This window comes from Geotrypetes seraphini, chromosome 4 (genome assembly GCF_902459505.1).
Source record: "Geotrypetes seraphini chromosome 4, aGeoSer1.1, whole genome shotgun sequence".
Classification (NCBI taxonomy): Eukaryota; Metazoa; Chordata; class Amphibia; order Gymnophiona; family Dermophiidae; genus Geotrypetes; species Geotrypetes seraphini.
In genome coordinates, this window is record NC_047087.1 from 133503262 (window position 1) to 133521781 (window position 18520).

At 38.8% G+C, this 18520-nt stretch overlaps 1 protein-coding gene across 5 annotated transcripts in view; it reads left to right on the forward strand.

Annotated features, from left to right (window-relative positions):
- The window catches only part of BCL9 (BCL9 transcription coactivator), a 169488-nt gene extending 151194 nt beyond the window's left edge, over nt 1-18294 (forward strand). For all 5 annotated transcript variants that reach the window (XM_033941358.1, XM_033941362.1, XM_033941359.1 and 2 more), the window contains exons 9-10: nt 4565-4825; nt 16143-18294. In XM_033941358.1, coding sequence (XP_033797249.1) covers nt 4565-4825; nt 16143-17251 — 1370 coding nt within the window. In that variant the 3' untranslated portion in view covers nt 17252-18294. The remainder of the gene's footprint in view (nt 1-4564; nt 4826-16142) is intronic.
- The last annotated feature ends 226 nt before the right edge of the window (nt 18295-18520 follow it).

An 18520-nucleotide genomic window follows, 5' to 3' on the forward strand; every position in this document is an offset into this window, starting at 1 on the left:
AGCTTTTCCCGGTACTGTGCTTGGGTTCCAACTGCCGAAATCTCTGTTAAGACTTACTCCAGCCCATCTACACCCTCCCAGCCATTGAAGCCCTCCCCTGCCCATCCTCCTCCAAACGGCCATGCACAGACACAGACCGTACAAGTCTGCCCAGTAACTGGCCTAGTTCAATCTTTAATATTATTTTCTGATTCTAAATTTTCTGTGTTCATCCCACGCTTCTTTGAACTCAGTCACAGTTTTACTCTCCACCACCTCTCTCGGGAGCGCATTCCAGGCATCCACCACCCTCTCCGTAAAGTAGAATTTCCTAACATTGCCCCTGAATCTACCACCCCTCAACCTCAAATTATGTCCTCTGGTTTTACCATTTTCCTTTCTCTGGAAAAGATTTTGTTCTACGTTAATACCCTTTAAGTATTTGAACGTCTGAATCATATCTCCCCTGTCTCTCCTTTCCTCTAGGGTATACATATTCAGGGCTTCCAGTCTCTCCTCATACGTCTTCTGGCGCAAGCCTCCTATCATTTTCGTCGCCCTCCTCTGAACCGCCTCAAGTCTTCTTACGTCTTTCGCCAGATACGGTCTCCAAAACTGAACACAATACTCCAAGTGGGGCCTCACCAAAGACCTGTACAGGGGCATCAACACCTTCTTCCTTCTACTGACTACGCCTCTCTCTATACAGCCCAGAATCCTTCTGGCAGCAGCCACTGCCTTGTCACACTGTTTTTTCGCCTTCAGATCTTCGGACACTATCACCCCAAGGTCCCTCTCCCCGTCCGTGCATATCAGCTTCTCTCCTCCCAGCATATACGGTTCCTTCCTATTATTAATCCCCAAATGCATTACTCTGCATTTCTTTGCATTGAATTTTAGTTGCCAGGCATTAGACCATTCCTCTAACTTTTGCAGATCCTTTTTCATATTTTCCACTCCCTCTACGGTGTCTACTCTGTTACAAATCTTGGTATCATCTGCAAAAAGGCACACTTTTCCTTCTAACCCTTCAGCAATGTCACTTACATACATATTGAACAGGATTGGCCCCAGCACCGAACCCTGAGGGACTCCACTAGTCACCTTTCCTTCCTTCGAGCGACTTCCATTAACCACCACCCTCTGGCGTCTGTCCGACAGCCAGTTTCTGACCCAGTTCACCACTTTGGGTCCTAACTTCAGCCCTTCAAGTTTGTTCAACAGCCTCCTATGAGGAACTGTATCAAAGGCTTTGCTGAAATCCAAGTAAATTACATCTAGCATATGTCCTCGATCCAGCTCTCTGGTCACCCAATCAAAAAATTCAATCAGGTTCGTTTGGCACGATTTACCTTTTGTAAAGCCATGTTGCCTCGGATCCTGTAACCCATTAGATTCAAGAAAATATACTATCCTTTCTTTCAGCAACACTTCCATTATTTTTCCAACAACTGAAGTGAGGCTCACCGGCCTGTAGTTTCCTGCTTCATCCTTGTGACCACTTATATGAATAGGGACCACATCCGCTCTCCTCCAATCCCCAGGAATCACTCCCGTCTCCAGAGATTTGTTGAACAAGTCTTTAATAGGACTCGCCAGAACCTCTCTGAGTTCCCTTAGTATCCTGGGATGGATCCCGTCTGGTCCCATCGCTTTGTCCACCTTCAGTTTTTCAAGTTGCTCATAAACACCCTCCTCCGTGAACGGCGCAGAATCTACTCCATTTTCTCGTGTAACTTTGCCGGACAATCTCGGTCCTTCTCCAGGATTTTCTTCTGTGAACACAGAACAGAAGTATTTGTTTAGCACATTTGCTTTCTCCTCATCACTCTCCACATATTTGTTCCCAGCATCTTTTAGCCTAGCAATTCCATTTTTTATCTTCCTCCTTTCACTAATATATCTGAAAAAATTTTTATCTCCCTTTTTTACATTTTTAGCCATTTGTTCTTCCGCCTGTGCCTTCGCCAAACGTATTTCTCTCTTGGCTTCTTTCAATTTCACCCTGTAGTCCTTTCTGCTCTCCTCTTCTTGGGTTTTTTTATATTTCATGAACGCCAACTCTTTCGCCTTTATTTTCTCAGCCACTAGGTTGGAGAGCCATATCGGCTTCCTTTTTCTCTTGTTTTTATTGATTTTATTCACATAAAGGTCCGTAGCCATTTTTATCGCTCCTTTCAGCTTAGACCACTGTCTTTCCACTTCTCTTATGTCCTCCCATCCTAACAGCTCTTTCTTCAGGTACTTTCCCATTGCATTAAAGTCCGTACGTTTGAAATCTAGGACTTTAAGTATCGTGCGGCCGCTCTCCACTTTAGCCGTTATATCAAACCAAACCGTTTGATGATCGCTACTACCCAGGTGAGCACCCACTCGAACATTAGAGATACTCTCTCCATTTGTGAGGACCAGATCCAATATCGCTTTTTCCCTTGTGGGTTCCGTCACCATTTGTCTGAGCAGAGCCTCTTGAAAGGCATCCACAATCTCCCTACTTCTTTCCGATTCCGCAGACGGAACATTCCAGTCCGCATCCGGCAGGTTGAAATCTCCCAACAGCAGAACCTCCTCTTTCCTTCCAAACTTTTGGATATCCACAATCAGATCCTTATCAATTTGCTGCGATTGAGTCGGAGGTCTGTAGACTACACCCACGTAGATAGAAGTTCCATCTTCTCTTTTCAGAGCAATCCATATCGCTTCTTCCTCTCCCCAGGTCCCTTGCATTTCGGTCGCTTGGATATTGATCTTTACATAGAGAGCTACTCCTCCACCTTTATGACCATCTCTGTCCTTCCTAAAAAGATTATATCCCGGTATGTTTGCATCCCATCCATGTGATTCACTGAACCATATCTCTGTGATAGCAACAATATCTAGATCTGCCTCTAATATCAGGGCTTGCAGATCATGAACTTTGTTGCTTAGACTGCGAGCATTTGTGGTCATCGCTTTCCAGCTATTTTTCAGCGATAATCTCCTTTTTCGTATGGATTTTTGTGTCGTTTCACTTTCCGTTGCAATACTAAGAAATGAGTTGCTGATATTGCTTATGTTGCAGCCTTTACTACTATCACATCTTTTCTTTTGCCGGGGGTGGTCTCTATAATTGTCCTTCATACATACACCACCCCCACCTTCTAGTTTAAATGCCTAGAAAAATATTGTCTAAATTTCTCTGCAAGGTTTCTTTTTCCTGCTGTAGTAATATGTAGCCCATCAGTGCAATATAGCTTCTTGTCCTTCCATGTATTTCCCCATCCTCCTATGTACCTGAAGCCTTCTTGATGACACCAGGCTCTGAGCCATCTATTAAAGTCCTCTGTGTTTTTCATTCTTTGCTCTCCCTTTCCATATGCAGGCAGTATTTCAGAAAAAGCTAAAGTCTTTACAAAAGGTTTCACGCCCTCACCAAGCTCCCGAAAAGCTTTCTGTGCTGCAAGTGTGGAGTTGTTGGCCAGGTCATTTGTTCCCAGATGGATAACAACATCAGTGTTAAAATCCTTAGTTTCTTCCTTAATTATAGTCAGTATTTGCCTGGAACTCCTGGTAGCTGAGGATCCTGGAAGACATTTCACTATTTTGGACTCCTCGCCCTGTGTTCCAAGGTTAATGCCTCTGATGATGGACTTGGCATGAAAGTATTCCTCCTAATAATCAATATGATACTATTTTTATATATCTATTAGTTTGGAGACGGGATACCTCAAGTGCCTGCGGCTGTTTTACATTACATTACATTAGAGATTTCTATTCCGCCATTACCTTGCGGTTCAAGGCGGATTACAAAAGAGGTATAGAAGGTGGGTTACAAAGGAAGATCTCTGGTCATTTCCAGAGAGGGTAAAGAGTAGATCAGATTGATTCGGGAAGTCAGGAAGAAGATGGGAGGAAGGACTGGCATTCCTTTCTTCTTCTTTTTTGTTGTCTTGTTATAGTATTAGCATTCAAGTTTACAGCCATAATTCTCCTGAAGAAGTTCCATATAGAGTGAAACGGAGACGCTCCGTAGAGCATTTGAGCACATTAAAGAGCACTTGAGCACTTTCAGGTCAACACTTGAGCACTGCGAGGCTCTGGTTTAACCTATACATAACAACTTTTCATCAACTGCCCCATATTTGAGGCTGAAAAAGCAAAAGCTAAGTACAAAAGTTAAACCAACTGCGTGCATGTTTTAACACTGTTTACTAACGTTATTATAATGAATTTCAATATTTATAAGTAAAACAATAGTTTGAATTAACAAGCAACTAGAGTTCAAGAGACCAATGATAGCTTGCGTTAAGGCTATATAGACAGGACAAGTTCCAACGTCTAAAACAGCCACAGGCACTTGAGGTACCCCTCTCCAAACTAATAGATATATAAAAATAGTATCATATTGATTATTAGAAGGAGGAATACTTTCATGCTAAGTCCATCTATTTTTTACAGTGAATAGTCAGAGACTTTTAAGGTTTGGGTGTTTAATCAATTGTAAACTATTTTGAATGAAATTGTTTCACTAAGATGTCATATAAAATGTGATAGATAATAGCAGAATTTTCTGTATCCTGATTACTACTTAACTGTACTCCTTTAGGAGGCCCACTTACCCCAACTTCCAGTCAGCCAACTTCCATCAATCTCCAAGGAAGTCTTCCCTCCAGCAACAACTACACAGTGCCTGCTGAACCCACCCTCTCACAAAATCCTCTCTCCATTATGATGTCCAGGATGTCCAAGTTTGCTATGCCGAGCTCCACACCTCTCTATCATGATGCCATCAAGACTGTAGCGAGCTCTGATGATGATTCCCCACCTGCCCGCTCTCCAAATTTATCATCCATGAACAATATGCCAGGTAAGCTACTATATAAAGAGCAAACAATTATTAGAGTAACAGTGAAGTGGTACCCCCTATTCACTCACGATAAGTTACCAAAGAAGTTCAATTGCGTTCAGAACAGTGCTCAGAGTTATTCTTATATATTAGACCAAAACAGCGGGACAAACCCAAGTGTTTTAAAGGCTGTGGCAAAACTCTCAAATCGTTGCACGTGTTCCATATCAAAACTGATCTCCAACTTTAAAGCATTTTAAAGCACTTATCTGATAATTGTAGATATAAAAATATTTCTTGCTGCTTTAGGGTCCTGACGCGTTTTGCGGATGCTGCCTCAGAAAACCCATAAATAGATAGTTTCAATCCAACTTCAAATGAAATATGGTCTATCCACTGCGAGTTTGAAGAGTGGGAGTACGATGGGCAGACCATATTTCGTTTGAAGTTGGATTGGAACTATCTATTTACGGGTTTTCTGAGGCAGCATCCGCAAAAACACATAGGGACCCTAAAGCAGCAAGAAACATTTTTACATCTACAATTATCAGATAAGTGCTTTAAAATACAGTAAAACCTTGGTCTGCGAGCATAATTCGTTCCAGAAGCATGCTTGTAATCCAAAGCACTGGTATATCAAAGCGAATTTCCCCATGGGAAATAATGGAAGCTCAGACGATTCGTTCCACAACCCAAAACCTTTAATACAAAATACTATACGTACTTGTATTGCAAGACCTTACTCATTTAGAACAGTCACTACACTCCCGCAGTGTCGGAGAGAGAAGAACCATCGGCTCAGTTGTAATGATATGGGTATGTGTATATTGTATGTGTACTTGTATTGCAAGACACTGCTTGTATATCAAGTTAAAATTTAATAAAATGTTTTGCTTGTCTTGCAAAACACTTGCAATCCAAGTTTTTACTGTACTTTAAAGTTGGAGATCAGTTTTGATATGGAACATGTGCAGTGCTTGAGAGTTTTGCCACAGCCTTTTAAACACTTGGGTTCGTCCCGCTGTTTTGATCTGATATATAAGAATCCTTTGAGCACTGTTCTGAACGCAATTGAACTTCTTTGGCTACTTATCAAGAGTGAATAGGGTGCCACTTCATTGTTACTCTAATAATTGTTAACCCTTTGAAGTTGGCAATTACTATCCTTTACACTTCCCTCTTGTTTTGGAAATATAAAGCATCTTCTTGCAATTGGATTAGGGAAAAGGAAACAGTGGGTGTCTTGAGGTACAATATGACTTGAACTTCCAGGATAGGATCAAATTCCTTCAAAAGTGGGTTTCTAAAAGTGTACCATAGCACAAAGTTCAAAATGAGGCTGCACCCTTGAAAATTTGCTTGAGAAGTTTCTGTTAATGCAAGTTAATGCAAAATGGCATAAGGCATTTTGGTAATTAAGAGAGTTTGATGTGTATATAGAGACTTCTAAGCTGGCCCCGTGGATTTGGTGTATGTTATATTTTGGTTTTGTTCATATCCTCAATATATAACAATACCTTCATATTCTGCATGCTGCTTTGACAGAATGTATCTGGAGTTTGAGAGACTGTAGGAAACAAAAAGTGTCTTGGCAAGTTCTTATCATTTGACACAGGGTGACTCATAGGCAGCAGAATTCTTTTTGTTGAGGGGGGGGGGGGGCAAAGCTCTGCCCTGGACCTCTCTCAGACTCCCGGCTCACCTCATTTTAAATCTTCAGGCAGTGGCAACAAGTGAGCCTGCTGCTGTCAGCCTGCCCCAGAAGTCTTCATTCTGCAGCAACTACACCTCTGCCCTCCAACCCAGCCCACTGATTAACCGTTCCCTTTAACTGTATCCATGAAATCCTATTTGTCTGTCTTACCTATTTAGATTGTAAGCTCTTTTGAGCAGGGACTGTTTTCTTACTCTTTTTGACTCTGTGCAACACTGCGTGTGTCTGGTAGTGCTACAGAAATAATTAGTAGTAGTGTTGCACTTGCAATGGCATGCTGCAGAATGAAGATTTTCAAGGCAGGTTGACTGCAGCAGGCTCACTCGTTGCCATTGCTTGAAGGTTTAAAATAAGAGTGGCCAGGGGTTAGGTAGGAGAGCTATCTCTTCTGACCGACTGCCAATTTATTATTTTTTTGAGGGGGGGCATGGCCCCTTTAGCTACCCCCATTCTGCCGCCCATGGGTAATGTAATTTAGTAGCACAAGCACAGCACATGTTTTGAAAGTTTTCCAGGAAGAAACCAAAGATCCCTCTAGGAACCTACAGCAAGTGCAATTTCTCTTCTGCTGAGAGCCATGAATGCTTTTTGACTGCTTAGCTACTGCATTTGTCTCCTTTAGAAAGTATTATTTAATGTTTGTTTGTTTTTTCAGGGTGCAGTGTATCCAAATGGATTTGTCTTGCACATACTGTAGCAGTAATAACCCCATTCCCAAGCTGCATGTATGTGGAATATGATGGCAATTTCTCAAATTTTTTTGCTAATGCTTGCCATAGTACTCTCTGGCATTCATAGAATGTGCTCGGATAGTATTTTATCAAGCTTCTAGTGTAATAGGCACATCATTCTTGAACACTTGGGTTGTCAATCCGTGGTCGCAAGATCCTGTGTAGAGTGCCTCATTTACATTTTTCCACTCCGCCTCTCTTCACTCTGGTCTGTCGTTCAATTCCTCAGTTTCTCTATGTGCAAGATGGTAGGAGCCTCTCCTGATCATATTTATTTTTCTTTCATTTTGGGTTTTATTATCTGGTTGCGAGGCATTTTGGTGCTACAGAGGTGCCCAGTTCAGGGACATCTCTGGCTGCGGAAGGATACATAATCTAAGGATAGTACTCTGCAGCCAAGGGGCACCCTGTTTTGCTGGGACCGTTACCTTGGGAACAAGGCTCACCCCAGGTTTTGTCTGCAGAGAGCATGAGCACAGGCTGAATAGCTCCGTAGAGGGTTTTAGCTGGGATCGGGGCTGATTGCTTTTCCTCCTCCCCGTTTGCCTGCATGCTGGTTCCAGTGGGGATAGAGGTCCCAGTCTGGTCCTGTGGTGCAGTCCAAAAAAACAAGCTATCCAATTTCCAGGCTTCACTAAGGCAGAAGTCCTTCCTTTCTCCCTGGTTGCAGTTCCAGCCTATGCAGCTCCCAGCACATCAAGGCACAGTGAGTACAAGCTGAAGAAATTCCCTGACCTCCCCATTTTCATACATGATATCTTGAAGGTTGCACTGACCGGTTTCTGATCTAGAATTGGTCTTCAGTCTTCCGAGTCTTTTTTGGGGCATAATAAAGTATATGGAGTATCTGTCTAAGCCTGACTCTTCACTGGTATAGGTTCTATGGCTGCTAGATCTATTAGCTTCTGTACTGTAGCTCAGACTCTGACCTCTTTCTCTTGTTTTCCTGCTGAAGAATCCACAAAGAGGTCTGGAAGGGGACGAAAGAACTCTAGCTTGTACTGCTCCAGAATAATGTCCAATACCCATCATAGCACTGTTGAAGTGAAATTATGTCTCTAAAAGATTAGGTCTATGCTAGGTATGAAGGTTTTTCTAGTGATGACATACCTTGTGATTTAAGGGCATTGAGCTTTAATTTATCTAGGCAGAAATTTAATGCTAAAAAAAATTAGGATCTGGAGGAGACTGAGGCATTATTGGAGATGGGTCTGAAGGTATGTCGTATGATTCATTGGTAGAAAATTGTGAAATGTCCCCGCTGGAGCATTTATTTAAAAAAAAAATTATAACCCACTTATCCACAAATCTAAGCAAGGAACAGATGAGACAGATGATCATAGTCTTTTTGTGATGATTGGGAATGAGAACATCGGAAGGAGCGCCGAGATGAGTGCCTGGAGCACGTCAAGGAGCATCTCGGTAAGCTACGATGACCTTGATAACTTGGGTTGGAGCTCCAATATGCAGGGGATCGATGATGAGGTGGCCTAAGAACTGTTAACAGATGTTGGGCATAGGGGATAGTGCAGAAGGGCTGATAAGGAGTCAAATGTTGGGCCAGAAAGAGTGGAAAGCCAGTTGTATGTATTTTATTTTGTGGGTAACTGACAGCCAATGAAAATGCTTCAATTAAAGGATAATATGGTCAAATCTCTGGAAGTATGTTGTTGTTTGTTTGTTTTTTGTTTTGTTTTTTAATCTTTATTCATTTTCAAACTTTCATCAAGTGTACAGGCATTAAATAAAGTATGTTATTAATCTAATAGTGATATTCTGCAGAATGAGATGTAGATCCTCTTGTCTGAGGCCCTTGTAAAGAGAAAGAACTAAATAGTGTTAATATTTGAAGAACAGGGAGGTGCAGTATGGATCAGATTAAGCATATTTGTCGCAGTTCTGTAAAGAGCTTGTTGACATAATATAAAGATTTGAGGGACAAAGTAAGGGCATGATCAAGGTGAATACTTAAAATTTTCAGTGAGTCGATCACAAATCCAGGTGTGTTACAGAGAAGTAAGGGTATCGCCAAGGCCAAGTCAGCCATACAAGAGAATAGAAGATTTGGATGGGTTTAAATTTAATTTATGTTTATTTAACCAGGTAGTCACTTTTGGATAGATTGACATTGATTGTGTGGATTTCACTAGGGTTTGAGGGGTCAATGGGGGCAAGAATCTGAATGTCGTTTGTGTAGGTATAGCACGTGAGTCCAATTGATTGCAACAGGGTCAAAAGTGGAGCTATGAAAATAATGAACCTTGTGGAATATCTTCAGCAAAATAAAAGCTATTGACCCAAAGTTTTGATTGGATTAAGAAAGATATTAAACAGGAGGGATGTAAGGCCGGGGGCATGGCTTGGAAGCGCATGAGCACGTTCGGGTAAACGGTGAGCAACGTCCCGATAAATCTTTTTAAAGATTAATAGGTTACAAAAATTTGTTTTTATCCGACTCAAAAAGGAGGATTTGTTAACCTATGGTGTCCAGTAAGCAAATTAAAGCTGATTCAGCTTTTATTGCAACGGAAAGTGCTAAAAGAATGAAACCCAAGCCAGCGACCACCTCGAAAAATCTAACATCGAAAGACAACTTGGATAATAATGAGATCCTTCTTAAGCTGCATGCAATTAGAGAAATTGTATCGGATAACTCAAAGAAAATCCAAGAGGTGAAGGAAGAGATCTCTATTCTTAACAAAAAAATGGAGATAGATGAAAACAAAATGGAGAACCTGGAGAATGGAATGGAGACAGTTGAAACAGAAGTAATTCAAATGAAGCCTGATCATAAGAAGATTGAGATACTTACACAGATGCTGGAAGATTGCTGTAATAGGGAGAGAAGGAGCAACTTGAGATTATTAGGGCTTCCGGAAGGGGCAGAGAAAAACAATATGACTTCCTTCTTAGAGAACCTCCTCCCAATTAAAACGAAGTATCCTTTAGAAATAGAAAGAGCCCATAGGATACCTTCAAAAAGGATTGACAACCAAAAGGGGCCGCGTCCAGTAATCTTTAAGCTCTTAAGGCACCAACAAGCATTGGAATTATGTCGCCTCGCTAAAGAGAACAAAAATTTACAATTTCAGGACTTTTACGCCAGCAACTGCAGCTAAGAGGAAGAGTTTTCTGGATTTAAGGCCGCAAGTGAGAAACATCGGAGCAAAATACGGCTTGATTTACCCGATGATTATGAGGGTGACGTATAGAAATAAAATATCTAATTTCAAAGAACCTGGAGATCTGCAAGAATTTTTAAAATGGGAAGAACCTATGAATTTATAAATACTTTCATTATGATATATGTTACCTAGGAAAATGAGTTAGCCCATATAACTTATTTAAGGTGTTAATAGTATAAATTTGATATGAAACTTATAAAAGTTTAATCTAAAAGTTTAACGGCTCATGAAAGAAACGTTGAAACTAGAATGTTGAAATCTGTGGGTGTACGAAACGTTACCGTGACAACGGATTTTAAAAACGGAAGCAGAGGAAAGTTGTTATGAAAGAAATCACATGATTGATTATTTTATAATATTAATATGAATGTGGAAATAAATGTATTACAAGGCATTATTGCTAAAGTATCTGGTAATAGATGTGATTTATGGAGATGATGCGGTATATAAACTTAAGGTTTAGATTAGATTAGATTTATGGGTAGTTATTACTATGTATGTTGGTATAACATTATATAAAACGTGATTTACTAATTAATTTTGGAATGTATTTAGTTTAGAAGTTTGTTAATTGAAATGTCATTGATCAATTTATTATTGATTTACAAGGTAAAAATTTGAGCAAGATATTAATTTCTTCACTCATTCATTATTTATTTATTATTCATTTAATATGAGTGCTCATATCAGTATAATATAATACAATGATGAAAATATTTGATGTTAAATATAATTCAGAGGCACAATTAATTATAATTATTTATAGGGGGAATGATTTGTCTATTGGGGGTATATTTGAAATAGATTAATTTATTTATAAATATATTATTAATGTAACTTATTATTGGGGAACAAAAGTTAATAATTTGTCTATTGGGGATATTCTCTTTACCTGATCTAATATGTGTGTTTTCAAGTTTTCACTTTTACCATTAATATGGGGGGATAGGATGGATGGAAGGGGGGGGATTGGGTGGGTTAAAAAGGGGCAAATTTCAGGCTCAAAAATTTAAATTAAGGAAAATATGGTGTCTGTTCATGAGATTCAGAATGATTTTAGTTACTTGATTTTGATTAGTTGTTTTGATTATAAAGCTTATGATGGCATTTAAAATTTTTTCACTGAATGTTAATAGCCTCAATCATCAGATCAAAAGGGAAAAAAACAACAGAATGCTGATATCTACTTTATACAAGAGACTCATCTGTCTGTGGAAGAGTCAGAAAAACTGGAAGGGGGATGGGTGAAACAATGTTTTTTTGCCCCAGCTATAGGGAAAAAAACAGGGGTAGCTATTCTTATAAATAAGAAATGTACAGCTAATTTTCAATTAATAGATTCAGATCCCCTGGGTAGATGGATACATGTGGATATGAGTATGGGAAATAATACCCTAGCATTGTTCAATGTGTATGCCCCTAATTCGAATCAAAATGAATTTTTTAAAACATTACAACAATTGCTACTCCAACTGGCTGCTTCTAAAATTGTTGTAGCTGGAGATTTTAACACTGTTATGGATCCATTAATGGATAAAAAACCGAGTAAATGTATAAAATCATTAGGGTTAGACAATTTGGTACATTCATGTGATTTGAAAGATATTTGGTGAATACTTCATTTTAATGATCAGGAATTTTCCTTTTGTTCACATGTTCATAAGTCCTTTTCAAGAATCGATTATATTTTTGTCTCAACTCAAATAGTTCAGCGGGTGATTAAAGCATCCATAGATCCAATTATTTTATCTGATCATGCGGGTGTATGGATTGAACTTCAATTAGATGAACAAGAGTATAGCAGATCTGTTTGGAGATTTGATAATACATTGCTTGTGGATACAAAATTCCTTGAAGAATTTCAATTAAAATTAATGAATTTTTTCAATTTAATTTATCAGATGAAATCTCCATGGAGAATTTATGGGATGCCTTTAAGGCTACCATGAGAGGTAATATTATTTCATACTCTGCTTATATTAGAAAACAAATTAAAAAGCAATATTCTAATTTGGAAAAAGAAATTAAATATTTAGAATCTAAATTGATTGATAAATGGGAGCATGGCACTCTACAGGCTCTATTAAAAGCAAAAGGTAAATATAATGAATTATCTTCAAAATTGGTAAGGAAAGATTTGTTCTCCCAACAAACTCTGTATTATGGAAACTCAAATAAGGCAGGAAGATTATTGCCAAATTATCTTAAAGAAAAGAAGGACAAAAATTATTGCAATAAAGGATGAGAAAGGAGTTACACATAATCAAATTGAAAATATTTTAAGTCAATTTCTAAATTTTTATAAAGATCTATATTCTTCTGAGCCTTATGAAGATAGGGAAAAAGATGGTTTGAAATTTTTAAATCTAATTATTGGACCGAAGGTACCTGAACATATAAAAAGAAGTTTGGATGAGCCTATATCACTAAAAGAATTAGAAACAGCGTTGAAATCTCTTCGAGTTGGATCCGCTCCAGGTGGTGATAGTTTCACAGTAGAATTTGATAAATCATTTCAAATTACCCTATTACCTCATTTACTAAATTTATATCAGTCCCAACTAACTAATGGTTGCATTACAGGTACTATGGCTGAATCATTAACAATCGTTTTGCCAAAGCCAAACAAAGATCCCACTTTGGTTTCAAACTACAGGCCTATTTCGTTAATAAATGTTGAAGGAAAACTTTTGGCTAAGATATTGGCTTTACGCTTAGCTAAGGCTCTCCCTTTTATTATTGATATGCACCAAACAGGATTTGTTGCTAAGAGACATTCCTCTAATAATACCAGATTGGCCTTTCATATGTTAAATTTAACAAAAGACATGAAAGATCCGGCTTTCTCTGTATCTTTAGACGTGGAAAAAGCCTTTGATCGGGTTGAGTGGACTTTTATGTATCAAGCATTAGATTGGTTTGGTATAGGTTCAGGATTTATACAAATGATTCAGAGGTTGTATAGCTCCCCTGCTGCAAGATTGCATATTAATAATAATTTATCAGAGCATTTTAATTTGCAGAGGGGGGTTAGACAAGGCTGTCCATTATCTCCTTTGCTTTTTAATATTGTATTAGAACCCTTGTTATTAGCCATTCAACAAGCAAAGGGGATACAGGGTATTCCCTATACAGATTGGGAATATAAAGTTTCAGCGTATGCAGATGATATACTGCTTTATTTGAGAAATCCAGAAACTACCATTCCATGCTTGTTAGAGTTGATAGATACATTTGGAAAATTTTCAGATTATAAAATAACTTGGAGTAAGTCAGAAATTCTTCCACTTAATGTGCATTGTACTAAAGGATTATTTGATTCTTTCTCATTCGTATGGAAAGAAGATGGATTAAAATATTTAGGTATTAGGATAAAAAAATACACTGGAAGACACAATGAAAGAGAATTAAAAATTTGTATTAAAAAAAGTAACAGAAATGTGTGAGCAATGGAATCCTTTACATCTTTCTTGGTGGGGGAGAGTCCAAACTATTAAAATGATGATATTGCCTGTGGTTTGTTATCAAATGAGTATGATACCAGTTTTTTTTCAAGGGTCCTTTTATAAAAAGCTAAATGGTATTCTTACAAAATTTGTTTGGCTGGGTAAAATGCCTAGAATTTCTTTAGTATCTTTACAAAAGCCAATTGAGGAGGGTGGGATAAATTTTCCAAACTTTTATAGATATCATCAAGCCTATATTTTACACCAGGGTATGTATTGGGTCCTCCCTGAACTCAAGGAAAATACCCCGGATTGGTTGTATTTGGAATGGCGTCTCTTATTTCTTCTAAATTTATCTCATGTTCTCAGTATCAAGATGCCTAGAAAATATAAAGAGAGCAGAATATTGATCGATATATGGAAAACATTGCGATATGTTTGTAATTTAACACCTATTCCAATAAATAAATCAACAAATCAATCTTTATGGATAAACTCCAAGATTCAAATTGGCAGATGTCAAATCGTATGGAAGCATTGGATTATTGCAGGTATACGGACTTTAGATGATATTTCAAATGGTAAACTGCTTGATTTTTCACAGTTGCAACATAAATATGGTCTTAATAAATCACAAAGTTTTAAATGGTTGTAACTGAAGCAGGCTATTCAGGAGGGGTTCCCTGAATGGAAAAATCTTAATAATCAGTATAGTCTGGAGTTCTTATGCTTTCAGGCGGATTTCCTGGGACACCAGGCCACACAGTGGTATAAATTGATATCTGGATATATGAATAAAAAACCAAAGACTGGTCTTAGAGACATTTGGAGCATTGAGATTAAGTATCAAATTTCTGCATCTCAATGGCCACAAATTTGGTCTTGGAGAATGAGATGTACAGTGTCCGCATCTATGAGACAAACTTGGTTCTTTTTGTTACATAGAGCATTTTGGACCCCAGTTCAATTACAAAAGTTAGATAGCTCTAAGTCTAATAGATGCTGGCATTGCAATCTGGAAGCAGGGACCCTAGATCATTTAATATTTTATTGTCCCTGTATCATGGCCTTTTGGAAATCAATTTGGTCTCAAATAAATTGTTTATTAGAAAACCATGTAGCGTTATCATATGATACTATTCTGTTCGGTATGTCAATGAGAACAAAAAGTCAAATTTCATCAAGCAATAACAAACTTCTATTGATTAAGACAGGAGTCGCCATGCAACATATTACCAGTAATTGGAAAAATTACAATAATCTTAGTTATACATTCTGGTGGAATTCATTGTGTCACATTTACAAGATGGAAAGAATAATTGCTTTGCAGAAAGGGAATTATAATAATTTTAAAAAGATCTGGGGGTCATTGGCAAATTATTGTAATGAGTAGACATCATTTTCCACTGACAGTATATTTATACATAAGGGGAGGGGGGATGGTATGAAATTTTATTTAAAGGTTAATTAATAAATAAGAATACAATATTTATATGATATTTTTGATTGAAATAATTGAGGGAAGGGTGGGTGGGAAGGGAATAAATTTACGTATTTACGATAACAGAAAAAAATTCAAGTGATGTGTAAAAGTTTTAAATGATGTAATGTTGTGCACTTGTTGTAAGATGGAAAAATGAATAAAGAATTAAAAAAAAAAAAAGGAGGGATGTGAGACCTGAGCCCTGAGGAACATTTCTTTCACTACCTTGGGTCATGGCAGTCTCCTGTGGGTTTAGTATTGATATATGTTTACTGCAAATGTTATGTCTAAGATAAAAGTTTCATGATTGAAATTTGCCATAGAATTTGATTCATATTGTGCAAAGGGTTACTCTTGAGATGGAACTAGAGAATGACACGGGGACAAATTTTTATCCCTTCCGTCCCCGCGAGTTCTTTTCCTATCCCTGCCTCATTCCTGCAAGCTCTGTCCTCATCTGCACAAGTCTCAAACACTTTAAAATCATGTGTTCGAGGCTTGTGCGGTTAAGGCAAAGCTTGCCGGAATGGGACAGCGACAAAACTCGCGGGGACAGGGAAAAATTTGTCCCTGTGTCATTCTCTGCATGGATATGCCACAGCAAATGCAAATTTGTGATCTCATTAGCTTCACAGCAGTTTGACAGTGTGGTAGTTTCATCTGATTATTTGGTGGTCTGTCCTAGCCTGAGAAAAAAAAAAAGTATAAATGTTTCTTTATACCAGGCTAATCTTTGTCTCTTACATTTCTTTAATATCTTCCTTTCTCCTCTTCTATAGGAATGGCCATGAACTCCCAAAATCCTCCCAGGTTGCCAGGCCCACATCCTGTAGCTCCAATGCCAACACTTAGTCCAATGGGGATGACCCAGACTCTTTCTCACACTAACCAGATGCCGTCTCCAAATACCATAGGACCAAGTTTACCATCTCATGGGGCTCCAATAGGATCTGGGATGCTGCCACATAATCCCATGATGATTCATGGCTCTCAAGAACCTTCTTCAGTGGTACCTCAAGGACGCATGGCCTTCTCCCAGGGTTTTCCTCCAGTGTCATCTCCTCCACAGCAGATCCCCTTTCCACACAGTGGTCCCAGTGGAGGGCATGGACACTTTCCAACTGGAATTGGCTTCCCTGATGGACCTTTGAGCCATCCAAACAATCTTCCCCAAAGCTCCACAGATCCTGTACTTTGTAAGCCAGGAGGCCCAGTGGGGCCAGACTCCTATATCATGGGAAATAGCATGCCTTCAGTCTTCACTGACCCAGATTTACAGGAAGTCATCCGACCAGGGGCTTCTGGGATCCCTGAGTTTGATCTGTCCAGGATTATTCCCTCTGAGAAACCCAGCCAAACACTGCAGTATTTCCCTCGTGGGGAAGTTCAAGGTAGAAAGCAACCACCAGGCCCTGGGCCTGGATTTTCACACGTGCCAGGAATGATGACAGAGCAGAATACAAGAATAGGACTTCCAATACCTGGCATGGGTGGCCCTGGGCCAGTAGTTACATCAGATATGCCCATAGCTGCTCCTTCCATGCCAGGTCATAATCCCATGAGGCTGCCTACTTTTATGCAACAAGGATTAATCGGTCCTCACCATCGGATGATGTCAACAGCACAAGCAGGAATACCCAGCCAGCCAGCTATGATGGGTAACCCTGCAACAGTGAGTATGATGGCAGGCAAAGAAAGGATACCTGCAGGGCTGTACAACCACCCAGGCCCTATGGGCTCTCCTAATATGCTGATGTCAATGCAAGGGATGATGGGACCACAACAGAACCTTATGATTCTCCCACAGATGAGACCCAGAGGTATGGCTGTTGATGTGGGAATGGGTGGTTTTAGTCAAGGACCTGGGAATCCAGGAAACATGTTTTAAAGCTGCTAAGACTCAACATAACTGACACCTGGATAAGTGGGATTTGTGTGCCCACAGAATCTTCTGGGATCTGAGAAGTACTGGCTGGCCATGCAAGAGGTAGAATATAAAAGACCCAAATGTATTAGAAAAAAAAATGCGAGAATGTATGAAATTATCCAAGATTTACTTGTATTTACTCAAGATGTGTGTTTTTTAACATTAACATTTATTTTTAAAAAATTATTTTTGTGGCTTGAGTATCCTACAATGGCACCTCTTTAGAAATCCTTGTAGCTGTATTTTGAGAATTGCCATTTGTCATGAGTTGCACCGTTTTCTATGTTTACATTTTTTAACTGACTTCTCCCAGGACACTATTTTTGTTTTTGTTTTTATGTACTGTAGTATATTGTAAAAGGGAATTTAGCAGGGACTTTAGTCTTTGGGGTAAAAGAAGTTTGTGATTCAGTGATGTTTTTTTCTTCATGTGGGTAATCTTCAGAACTTGCTACGATTTTCCTTTAAACTCCAATGTATAGTAAGCCAAATTCTGACCTCAGACAGAGTATTATTGAAAAGCACAAAAATGAACTATTGAGTCCAATTAAGGGAATTATTTGTTTAAAAGAAAAAGAGAATTTTTTTTTCAGTTTGAGGAGCAGATGAATATTATCTATTTTTCTCTCATTTTCTTCCTTTTTTCTCTCCTTTACTGGTAGCTGCTATATGTTTGTATATAATGGGGAAATGAAAAACACAAAGCAGTTTACCTTTGTTGGGAAATGGTCCCCTTGCTTTAGAGAAGAAGTTAAGATTGGGCCCTGTTATCTCATATATGCAGTAATATTTCTATAATGGTTTATAGTTTGCTTTTGTTTTTTTATGTTATTTTTAATAGGAATCCCAAATGACTTTTAATGTGGGAATGGAGTTTTCCCTATATTTTGTGATGGTTACTTTTATGTCCCCTTCCCTTTTGCATCGTGTATCCTCCATTAAATTTGGTACAAAACCACTTGCAAGGTCTGTGGTGTTGGATAAATAAAATATATTGTTTCTTATAAGGTTGAGGTGAGATTTTGTTCCTGAATTGCAGGTCAGCTCCCTTGCTAGAATAATCCAGTTGGCATGGGAGCTAGGACAGGTGCATAGGACAAAGAAGGTAGGATGCAGTGCTGAATTTGAGAAAACACTATCCTACCCATACCCACCCTCCCCCCAAAATATATAAGGCAATATTTAAAGGAAGTTGTTTTCTGGGGGCTAATGAATGCATAAATTCCCTAG